This window comes from Trachypithecus francoisi, unplaced genomic scaffold, assembly GCF_009764315.1.
Source record: "Trachypithecus francoisi isolate TF-2019V2 unplaced genomic scaffold, Tfra_2.0 Lachesis_group5, whole genome shotgun sequence".
Taxonomy (NCBI): domain Eukaryota; kingdom Metazoa; phylum Chordata; class Mammalia; order Primates; family Cercopithecidae; genus Trachypithecus; species Trachypithecus francoisi.
Genome location: NW_022681470.1, coordinates 72681754 through 72694340, shown reverse-complemented (window position 1 = coordinate 72694340; position 12587 = coordinate 72681754). Strand labels below are relative to the sequence as shown.

The 12587-nt window shown below is 33.1% G+C and overlaps 1 protein-coding gene across 4 annotated transcripts in view; it reads right to left on the bottom strand.

The window, feature by feature from the left end:
- The window catches only part of KCTD3 (potassium channel tetramerization domain containing 3), a 57052-nt gene that overhangs the window by 8373 nt on the left and 36092 nt on the right, over positions 1-12587 (bottom strand). For all 4 annotated transcript variants that reach the window (XM_033195651.1, XM_033195649.1, XM_033195648.1 and 1 more), the window contains 5 exons: positions 10906-10993; positions 10659-10775; positions 8533-8703; positions 4583-4738; positions 860-956 (listed from right to left, as the gene is read on the bottom strand). In XM_033195651.1, coding sequence (XP_033051542.1) covers positions 860-956; positions 4583-4738; positions 8533-8703; positions 10659-10775; positions 10906-10993 — 629 coding nt within the window. The remainder of the gene's footprint in view (positions 1-859; positions 957-4582; positions 4739-8532; positions 8704-10658; positions 10776-10905; positions 10994-12587) is intronic.

The window sequence follows — 12587 nt, the reverse complement described above, 5'->3', positions numbered from 1 at the left end:
TACCATGTAAGATATTACATGTTTGAAATTTATTTTATCCTATGATATCCTGCCAAAGTCGTTGAACCTTATTTTATAAAGAAATTGGGCTAAGGGAAATACAATAACTTGAGTTGCATTTACATAGCTAGTAACAGGAAGTGCCAGAATTAGTTCAGCAAAATCACTATGTTCTTTAAGTTTGAATAGAAAAGACTAAACAGAGGAATACTGCCAGTGCCATATAATGGAAGCATAAGGGCAGCATTCACATACAAATACTGAGGAGACCGCATAAAGACAGGAATCCTGCTCTCACGGAGACAGATAATTTCTCTCCATGTTAAAGTAGACAGAAATTAGTTTAAAATAGAAAATAAAACATGGGTGCTATGCTGTAAGCTGTGCCAAGATTATGTACATTAGTGTTAATAATCAGTATTTGTCATTTTTATTTTAAAAGGGGATACTGAATGTCAGGAAATCTGTCATATGTTTTATTTGAGAAACATAAATAATGTATACAGATTTATATGGGATGGAAAATAAATTCAAGTTCTAGGTTTTTTAAAGAAAGAAACTGCTTATAATAACAAAAGTAATAAGTATTTATGTTTGGCCATGAAAAAAAGTTGACTGTGTTTTTATTCTACCACTAGTCCCTCCTAACTGTCCACAGCATCAGTGAAACTCTTAAATCCCAGAAAGTAAGCATAACGTATACTGTCTTCATTTTGAGTTATGATTATGAGATAACAGACTTCTCTCCCAACAATTTGTTTCTACTAGCACTCTTTGATCAGTATGTCAAATTATGCCATATGTTTTGTAAGACAAAAGGTGGCTTCTGAATACAAATATTTTTACAATAAAGTGCTACCTTTTTCCAGTAGATGAGAGTCTTACAAATAGTTTGTTGGTGATGGGAACAACTTTCTGGATAAACACCTGTTGATCGTCTCGCTCTCCAAAAGGTCCTTGATCAGAAAACAAAAATGTCAAAAAATTAAAATTTTAGTTCTTTCATTTTACAAAAGGAACATTACTCTTAATACAAGAAAAGAATTTCTCATACATACCAATATGGTATCACATTTCAGCTCACAATCAGACATGGAATAAATGTATACAAGTACTTCAATTTGCATTAAAAAATTTTTAAAGAAATACACAATTATTTCTAAGTTATATTTTACATATAACTAAGGCTGTAAAAGCTAAAGGAAAAAATGTCCTAAGGTGCTACGTTAACAGTACTAGCCGGAGACCTGTTAAGATATTTACTATCTTTGGGGATGTGCTTAGATTCTTATAACTTAAAAAAGGCATATACATTAAGTCATTTCATGTACTGATTTTACTTTTTTGAGAAGACAACACACAAAATCTTAAAATATAAAGTGAAACTTCATCAGATGGAATGTAATTAGTTGAAGCTTCTGTTAACCACATTTCTTCCTTTAGTATTTCTTCTTTTTAAGGATACAAATTAAAAAAAAAACACACACAATTTTATATAAGGTAATTGGTAAACCAAAAGAGAAAAACAAAGTACAGTATGAAGACTAAAGTACAGCATAAAATTTACTACTGGGTTGCACCCTGAAGCTTTTCAATCTAAAATGAAAGATTCAATTATTTTCACTTTATTGTATTTGGCAAGACAGATAAATAGCCTATTATATTTTAGAAAGATCCTGAACAATAACATAAAGAAAAAAGTTTTTCTTTAAAACTTAAACATAAAATTTTAATAATTCTCTTTTCCCATTATACATAGTAGCTAAAACAGTATCAACTTACAATTCATAAAAAGTATTGTAAAAAGTTTTACAATAAAATTTTTAAAGACAATATATCCCAAGTTATGTTACACGAATCATACATGTACTTAATAAATGAACCAATGTCATCTTTATTATTAGTTAGCAAATACTTATACTGTACTTAGCATATGCCACCGTAAATGCTTTCCAAATATAAACTCATTTTAATCACCATAATAACCACTTAAGGGAGGTGCTATTATTTACTATCTCCATTTTACAGATGAGAAAAATAAGGCACCAAGAGATTAGTTAACGAAAGATCTCATAGGTCTTTATGACAGAAGTGGAATTCAAACAAACCTAAGCTGTCTGGCTCTTCACTGTACTACGCAGTTGCTCAATTACTGGAACTTTCTGATCTCTAATTTTATTAAAATGAAATGACAGTCCTCATTCAATAACTCATTAACAAGGTTAAAACAGTGACCATGAATAAAATAACTCAGAATAAAATAACTAGGAATGAGAAGACTATAGAACTGTATCTTCTCTCCCCTTGAACCTCATATTGACATGAGACTGACCCATAATCTATTCTTCACAGCTTAATTCTTTGCCCTCTCTTTCCCCACCTCCCTTCCCAAATTGGCTCCTTTCCTTGGAATACAAAATATCCCCAGATCTTTCCTAACTTTAATGAGGGAGAAAGTTGGAGGAATAAAAAATATGACCTTCGATTGCTTCTCGGCCTTTTGGCTAAGATTATGTGTAAAAATATGACCTTTGAACTTCCTTGCCTTCCAACTAGCTCCACTACTTCTTTCTTTCATGGACACCTCCAATATCTATTACCCCATTACCCACTACAATGTAGATTCCACCTTTACCACTCTACTGAATCTGGACTCTACGCTGTTCCACTGATCTATATGTCCAATTATCTCTGAGGATATATGTATTTTAAATACCACCGTAAAGAGGAATGAAAACCCTCCCTGTCCCCTTTATCTTACTGGGTTTTATAATTAATTCACAGGGCTGTTTATAAATATCTTTGTATTCACAATACACATGCTCTCCTTCAACAATACATCTACTCCTGGGGCTTTCAGGTGCTTCTTATATGCAGAATACTCATAAACATAACTTCTAGTTAAGGTCTTTCTCCAGAGACCAGGTATATCTTCACACCACAGAATAGTATCCATACGTATTATCACTCAAAATACACAAGTCTGAATTCATCTTTGTTTTCAAAATAAGTTCTTCTTTCTATATTTCTGTATTTAGTAAGTAATACTCAACTACTCCATTCCCCAAGAATCCTTGGGGTCACTTTAGACTCCTTCCTCTCTCATGCCTGCCACATCTAGTCAATGACTACCATGCACTTTGGTTAATAAATTCCTCCTTTCTGGTTTCCTTGTTTCACTCTCTTAAGTCTTCACTGTCAAGTTTTCTTGCATGCTCTTGAAAGATGAATTATATATATCACAAATCAGTATCAATCTCAAAATTCTTCAAAAGGTCCCCATTACTTACAAGATAAAATCTAAATTTCTTAGTTTGATATATAGATGCCTTCCATGATCTGGGACTGGCCTATTCACTCAGTATGTCTTACTATTCTTACCCACATATCCTATAATCTAACAATTAATGACCTTCCTGACATTTTCCAAACTTGCCAAGTTCCCCTGGCTTCTACCCTTTTAACCTGCTGTTTTCTCTGCCAGGAATGTTCCAACTCTAGAATCTTACACACCCAACAAATGTCTATCCTTCATGTTATCAGTTCAAACATTAAAACTTCTATGAAGTGCTGTCTGAATCTCAGCTTCCGTCAACATTAAGTGGGGTATCTACCTCCTAAATTGTCAAGAAGATTAAATGAGAGCATATATTACAACCTCTAACACAGATTCTGGCACTGTCTCCTCTGGGTTCTTTTTGACCTATGCCTTTAAGCAGAGTTGCAAAATACAATTGTTTCATTTAACTCCTACTGCTCACTACATCATAAGTTGATGTTCACTGCACTTTCTTAAATGTCTTAGAACACAAGCACTCAATAAATATTTGTTTAATAAATAACAATATAAACTTCCAGTGCCTAGCATCATGCAGAGAACTGGGATTACATAACAACTGTTAAAACTGGTAACACTGTATATTTCTCTTTCTAAAAATCATAAGGCTGTGGTAGAATTCTCTTAAGTGGCTTATAAGGACAGTAAGATTCTTTCAAATGGGGCCGGGGGTGGAATGATCTCTATGAAGACTGTGTATGTGTATGCACACGTGTGGATGTGTGAGTGTCCATGTGCACATGTATGTATGGTGTATAGAGAGAAAATCTAAACTAAACTTATACACCTTTTGCTGAAATCACAGAACATCAATGGAGACATGCTACGTTGTTTCGTAATGAATATTATGATGTCATCAAAATGACTCATTATATAGGAACATTTTCTAGCTTCAAATTTTATTTTCAGTAGATTAACAAAAAAAATTTCAAATATCAAATGTACACAGCTATTACAGTTTTAATAATAAAAGTAGCTAACATGTGAAGAAGACATTCTTTAAATGAGGAAACATTAATAAGAAAAATGTGCTCTCCTAACATTTTAATGAAAAATGCTGCAATAAAATAATTTCGTGAATTTATAGAATTTAATCAGAAAGATACACTAAAATTCTGTTTAGAATCTCAAAATTAAAATAAAAAATTTGTATTTAAAACTCGTTTTTATGGTTTTATTAGTTGATATGCTTCTTCTGAACAGCTAATATAGTACCTAAAAATGCCCTAAAATAACCTAACTCACCTATGTCATTTCCAGAGGAATAGCTACCATGACTTTCTGTCTCTTCCAGGGAGAGTATCTTGAATGATGCTAAAGGAGTAGAACCTGGTTGAGTGGAGATCATTCCTCTGAATCGTGTTACTGTCCACGTCCGGACATGATTATTATCTGCACAGACTAACAGAGAAAGAGAACACAAAAGAATGCAAAATTACTTTTAAAAACTCATTTTAACTTTTTTCACTATCATCTACATTAAACAGATCAGAGTATAAGTGGCAAATAATATATTTATCTTAAAACCATATGTAATTTGTATCTACTTAACTGAGAAAACTGAGTATGCTTTACCTTGCTGAAAAATATAAGGTATGTCAAGTAAACCTACAGATCCTCATAAAAATAGCTTGTAAGGTATAAATGTAGTAAAGGTTAAAAATAATGTGTGTGTAAGAAAAAAGATGCTGAATATTGTCCTGTTCTGTGGCTAAACTACATAGTAAACAGTTTCCTAGTTTTTTTTTCCTAACTATAGAAACTGTTTCTGCTTATGCTACTCAAATATTAACCTAGATCAGGACTTACCGAAAAATTATTGGCACAAATGACATTTGTCAAACATCGTAAGCAATCAGCTATTTATTGCCCACTCATCGTTACATTAAAGAAAATTACGATTCTGTACTAAAGCTGAGCAATACTTTTATATAAAGAAAGTCTGCATTTAAAAAACATGCTCCAATTAGTTTTATTATGCTAACAGAATATTAACTGAGCATATACTGAAATGTCTCCTAATCTATCTCTACTTTTTTTTGTCTGAGTAGATACTCTGTTTGAAAATATACACCATAAAATGTATTACTAACGCAAAAACTACTTTTTTGGCATGCTTTAATAAAAAATATACTAATTTTGCCATTCATGATTTTAGAAAATCTGTTATTATTAGCAATGAGCTATGAACTCATCCGTAAATATTAGGAAAGTATCCAAAATTTCTTATATACACACATACATAATATTTACTACCAGGTAAAAATGTGTTACATATTTTACAGTTACACATATTTTAAACAAAACTTTAGAAAGAAATTTAATTTTGGCAAATAGATATAAGTAACAACTGTGTACTTTCTATTCTTATGTAACAAAATTCTCAATTACTAGACTGTCAGTTTTCTGGTGAAAAAGGAGACATTTTGTATTAGGCTATTTAATTTCATGGGAAATCATTTCCTGATTTCACTACTAAGCTTACTAGGATTCTGAAAAATAATTTAAATATTGTTAGTTGATTCAATTGGACAACTACGTCAATTTTGCTAATACCAGTCATTATCTAAAGTTTTTCTTTAAGGGATCAAACTGCACTATAAGGAAAACAATTTCATTACATACGTGTTAATATCCACCAGGTGGCAGAATAACATAACTAAGTATACATAAAATACTCCAGATTTTTTCTTAAAAAGGATATTTCTCTTGATAAACTTACATAAGTTTCAAACCTACATGAAATATCTGATGTTAAAATACAAGTTTTACAAAGTAGTTTCTTGGTATCACATCCCACAATAACATTATAACCACAATAGCAATTATTACAGAGTATCTCTATACGTTACCATCGAAACATCACAGTAACCCTGCAAAACGGCCTATTTTCCCAGAGCATTGAGTTGCCTTATCTCATAACATTTATTCAGCATCTTTTATGTATCAGAACTATGCTAAATGCTGAGAACAGAACAAAGTTTCTGCTATTGGAAAACTTTTCTAGAAGACAGAGATAATAAACAAGCAAATAAATGATTAAGTGATAAAGCTATGAGGAAAACAAAGCAAGGTACTGTTAGAGAAAGTTATTGTTGGATAGAGGTTTGGCTAATTTAATTTAAAGCAGGTGGCCAAGGAGTCTTCATTGAGAAGGGATTTGAAATGCCACCAGAATGACAAGAATGCAGCCAAACAAATATCTAGGGGCAAACCATTTCCAATAAAAAGAACAAACGCAAAAGTTCTCTAAGGCATTTTTAAAAAATAGAAAAGCCAAAGGTTAGAGTGTTATCAGCAATGAGAAAAGTGACATGGGAGTTGGGAAGAGATTTTAAAGGTAGGTAGAATCTAGAATAAGAAAAGCCATATAGGCCATGGTAGAAATTTAAATTTATTCTAAATACAATCAGAAGCCACCAGGAATCAGACTTGGTTTGCATTTCTAAAAGATACTTCTGGCTGCTGTGTGGAATATGTACCACAGAGAGGGAAAAGCTGAGAAGTTACTAGTCATCTAGGGGAAAAAGGATGATGATGTGAGATAGTAGACTGACAGCAATGAAAAGTGATTGGATTTGTGACATAATGTGGCAGCAAAGCCAACAGGACTTACTGGTGAATTGTACTATGTGGGAGGTGAAAGAAAGGGAGAAATCAAAGATGATTCCTAGATTTTCAGCGTTAGTAGATAAGTAGATGGTGATAGTGCATATAAGATGGCTTTTGAGACAGAAATCGTTAAGTTCCATTTTGTCCAACTTAATTTGAGATGCCTATTAAACATACAACCAGAGATCCAGACACTGGATGCACAGGTTTGGAACTCTTTGGATGGTCACAGGTGGAGGAAAGTTTGGGAGCCAATGACATATAGTTGGCTACTATATGTATCTATTTGCCAAAATTTAATTTTGGCAAAATTAGTTTAATTTTGGCAACATATAGTTGACCTACTATTCAAACAATCAGGAAAGTGCAGATAAAGAAGAATAGAGAGTACAGGAAAGAGCTCAAGGGCAATCCAACACTCACCAATTGGGCAAAAGAGGAGGCACCAGCAAGAGTTAGAAACTCCTCAGTGGGGGAGGGGAGTAATGTTTTATGAAAACCTAACAGAGACTGTTTTAGCAAGGCCTACTTATACCACAAACAATTATACATTCAATAAAAGCATAATCAGTCAGCTATGGACTGAATTTCAGCTCCACATGGTGTTTAAATAGATTGAGAAACTTTCACTACATCTTTCACAAAAGATGCATTACCTTCTAGCCAGCCTTCATAAAAACAAATCTGATACATGAAAATCACGTTTGTAAAAGTTTTAAGTTGGGTAGGAACTGCTCTACAAAAGGAGTTAACGTAAGACTCCTCTAGAAAGCAAGCTCTACTGACATACCCAACTCACAATGCAACTTTCACAAAGCCTTTTAGAAATTATCTTCCATACACAATTAATTTCTTCAATAGAATTTTACTTTGTAATTGGAAAGTACTATTTGTTAAACTTGAAAATTAGTATTTAATTTTTTATGTATCCAATTAGTATTTAAATTTTTGAAAATTTTATATGACTATAAAGAACTACAAACCCATGAAAAGGTTATTTTCTTCAAAAAATCTCTGTAAGTTTAATTTTTATTATTTTTATGAGATGACAAAATATCAAAATACACATTTAAATCCACAGTTTTAGCATTAAACCATAAGATAACCCGATTTATATTAAAAGTAAAACTTGAAAAATTTAATAAAAATTCCTCTTAGCAGGGTCAAAATAAATATTTTGCAATAAGATATGCTGAGAGAAAAAAAAAAAAATCACATCTCCTAAATTTATGTACATTAAAACCAGGCAGGCAAAATAAAAACCATCTTTTTTTTTTTCCTCTTTTTTGGTAGAAACGGGGTTTCACCATGTTGCCCAGGCTAGTCTCGAACGCCTGGGCTAAACCAATCCACCTGCCTTGGCCTCCCAAAGTGCTAGGATTTATAGGCGTGAGCCACTATGACCAGCTCAAAGAAATCTTTAAAAGACAATCATAATTTCCTCAGTTATTAAACTTTTCTAGTACTTCTTTTAGTATATTTTTCTCACATAAACACTGCGTTTTCATTCTTTTAATTTGTACGGGTACAGAAAAAAACACACAAGGCCAAGTTCTTTACCAGTACTAATGAAATTATTTTACCTGATACAAGATGCTTCTCTGATAGCATGATTTTTGTTACGGGACTTCGGTGAACTGTGAAAGTCTGAAAAAGCTGAGGACCTGATCCAACTGTTTCTGGGTGTTGTACAATCACTCGTACTGCTCCAGAGCTCGTACCATAGGCGATCTCAATCCAGTTACCACTGACACCTATATCAAGTCGAGTTGACAGGTGATATATTACGGAATGATAATAAAAAAGCCACCCTTGCAAAGCTTCCCTATGATAAAATAGGCAGAGCCGGATTCACTGTTTATATCAGCCCTAAATCCAGTTCAGTAGAAAAAAAATCTTAAGACTTCTCGGGTCATCTTAAAATCATTATTTCCTTGACAAATCTTTTCATAACCTTCACTTCAAGATGTAACTATTCACCTCCTGCCTTGCACTATTAGGTTCTATCACAGCAATTATAACACATTATTCTGTACTTATTTATATGTCTAGCTACTTCTACTCCTTATTGACAAAGACTGAATCATAATCATCTTTTTATCTGTCACTTTACAGAGTACCTGGGACATAGTAGATACTCAACATAGTTGAAAGAATTCATAAATCTGCCATGCCAAGAACACTACATAGTATCCCAAAAGCAATATTCCTTATTATGCATAGTATCCCAAAAGCATAGTATCCCAAAAGCAATATTCCTTATTATGTGTAGCCTAGAATTACCATCTGTTCTACTTAAACTACAATACTAAATCATTCTCAAATGGTCAAGCATTAGATATAAATACTATATATATAAATACTATTGAAGTTTCAAAACACTGTGCTAGGGAATAAACATATCCATTACATTGCTTCCATCATACTTACAATATGTTGTTTCTTCTAATCATCTAAGGTTCAGCAGTGTCTTTTCTTTCCTTTTTTTACAAAAGTGCCCAGTCCCCATCGTAAATTTAGATAGGAAAAAATTCAGCAACCTATACTCTTAAAAGCTTCAGAGATACAGACCCTCTTAGCTTTACTAGCTGTTCTAGTTTTACTAACTGATTCATCTGAAAGTACCTGAATCAAAGGAAAAAAAGCATGTCATGAAAAACACTTCCTATAACCAGAAAGATGACTGCATTTTTCATGTCTTAAAATCCCCCGCCACAACAAAAGAAGTGCTTTGATTTGTAAAACTTTCCCAGTTTTATGCCTGCTTTTTAACTAGATTAAAAAAAAAAAAATCCACATCTCATTCTAGAGCAGGGGTTGGCACACTTTCTGTAAAGGGCCAAGTAGTAAACATTGTAAACTCTGCATGCCACACTGTCTCTGTCACAACCTCTCAATTCTGTCATTGTGGCAGAAAAGCAGCCAAAGACAGCTGGTATCACAAAGAGCCAGCTTGGCTAGAAATCCATCGTTTACTGAACCCTATTTCTAGAGCAATACAATTTAAGTCCTACTATGGTATCAGTCAAATTCATGGGTATACTCTTGAATATTTCTTTCATACTAAAAATTATGGTTTCCTTTGTTAATTTAAATAAAATGATGACTTATATAAGTAGCACATCCAAACCTATTATTATTACTGAATATATATTAATGTTTATTAGAACTCCTTTCATTACAGATAAACTTTAAATTTCCCCTTTGTGTTTATCTCTTACTCCTTTACAGAACTAGTCTGTTACTTTCATTGCAATGGCCTCTAAAATGCACTGAAAGTTATAAAACACCTTTTTTCTACAGCTTAAATTTTTAAATTCCCAAGAAAATAAGCTTAGTTTCCAGTAGTAGTCTAAGAACTTTTTATTTTTAAAAAGTTCCTAATTTTGATGTGAAAAATTAGTTATTTTAATAGGAAGATAAATGTGCAGATTTTTTTTTGTAATTTCAGCTAATATTATAATAATATGGCTCAACAAATGCAATTCAGCAGAAGTTCCAATTTTCCGCCTCAAATTATGTTTGTTTACTAGTCATATTTGACTTCAGTATAAAACTGAATACAAATTTTAGACTTTGTAGAGATGAAATCCTTAGCACTACAATTCTCAAAAAGAAAGACACCAGTTTAATTTGACCTAGTCACATAATAAATTAATGAATAAAAAGATAAAAAGTCAAGAATGTATATAATTGGCCATGTACTAACTTGTTTTGGGTGTGAGGTAAACACTCAGAGCAGTAATAGCATCATTTGAAGGATCATGATACAGTTCAGTTACAAGAAGATCATTATCTTTCATCCGCAAGGGGAACTTCTGCATATCTAAAACATAGACAATTTAAACAGCATTAAAATAAATAGCATATCTATTTAAAACTGATAGGTAATGTTTTCTTGTTCTCATTTAAAAAATTACATTAAGCAGGAGCATGTTAAGTGACTGTACACTTACCTATGTAATATATTGATCCATTGTTACATCCCAGCAGAAGGAATGATCCAGCAGTGTCGTAACTAGTTATAGGAACAACATCTTGAACCTGATGTAGTAAGAGTATTATTAGATGTTAGATAGTAATTATAATTTCTGTTTTCTGGTCAATTTCCTCAAAACTTTGATTCTTCTGGTAAAGAGGCAACCAACACCCAAATTTAGTAGGGCTTAGGAAATAGGTGCATACATGCACACACATATACACAAACACGCTATAGAGGAGAACCCACCAATATACTTCCTTCAAAATATTTTTTTAATTGTATTTCCCACAGCAGTACTTTCCTTTCTCAATTTCAATGGGTTGTCTCCTCCTTTTTTGCATGTGATCACTAGATCGCAGCCCACTGGAACTGAAAGGCCAAGTCTGACCAGCTCCCTCTCTTTTCCCCTTCTCATACAAGAGATTAAACGACCTGTCCAAAGTCACACAGTAAGCAAGTGATATAATTAGAACTAGTAAACAAAGCAACTGATTTCCAGAAAGTACTTGGTCCCTTGATAATTTATTATTTCTCTGAAAAGGTGGTATTCTCTATTTTTCATTCTCCTTATTAAAGATTACTTGCTTTCTAGGAAATGGCAAGGCAAACAAAGTCTCATATGCATTTATTTTTTTAAAGTACAGGAATAAAAAAATTAGTTTTTCCAGGAAAATCAATCTAGTTTACAAATTAATACCTTTCCATATTTGCACTAAAAGAAACAGCAAAGGGCTTGAGTTTTACCACAAAACAAAACAAAAAGCAAACAAACAAAAACCATAAAAAGTGTGGGTGTGGTGGCTCACGCCTGTAATCCCAGCACTTTGGGAGGCCGAAGTGGGCAGATCGCCAGAGGTCGGGAGTTCAAAATCAGCCTAGCTAACATAGTGAAACCCTGTCTCTACTAAATATACAAAATTAGCTGGGTGTAGTGGCGTACGCCAGTAATCCCATCTACTCGGGAGGCTGAGGCAGAAGAATCACTCGAACCCGGGAGGCAGAGGTTGCGGTGAGCCGGGATCGTGCCACTGCATTCCAGCCTGGGCAACAGAGTGAGACTTGGTCTTCAAATTAAAAAAAAACAAAAAAAAACAAAAAAAAAGTGTTTGCTAGGATAGTCGCAATACTATTTTAGTAGTACTATTCTACTCTTCATCAAAATTGATCTTTCCTGTTTACAGCCAGGCCAGACATGCCTATTAAGCTTCTTCATAGATGGCACTTAAATGAATTATTAGACACCAAGTTTTGCTTCCAAGTCTAAAAAATTTCCAATAATTTAAAAGTTAAAAATGTTAAGGGACTTTTACTTTCATATACTATATCTGGCTTTCATTTGAAAAGTTAAAATCTAAACATTATCTGCTTAACATTTAAGTACTTTTTATGTACCACATATTATCCAAGAGAACAAACACTGAACTAGAGATAAGGGATGTGGGGTATCTCCTTGCTCTCTAGGAGCTGGTAAACTTGTGAGAAAGAAAAATAACAAACAATTATAGTGTGTCAGGCACTACAATAGACTAAATACAATCAGAGGAGAGAGGGGAAGAATTGACATCTCAATGCTGGTGGGTGAAGAGCAAAGATCAAGGAAGGGTTCATAGAGGAAGTGAAGCTTGAACACTGAAGTCAACTATGAGTTAAGTAGGG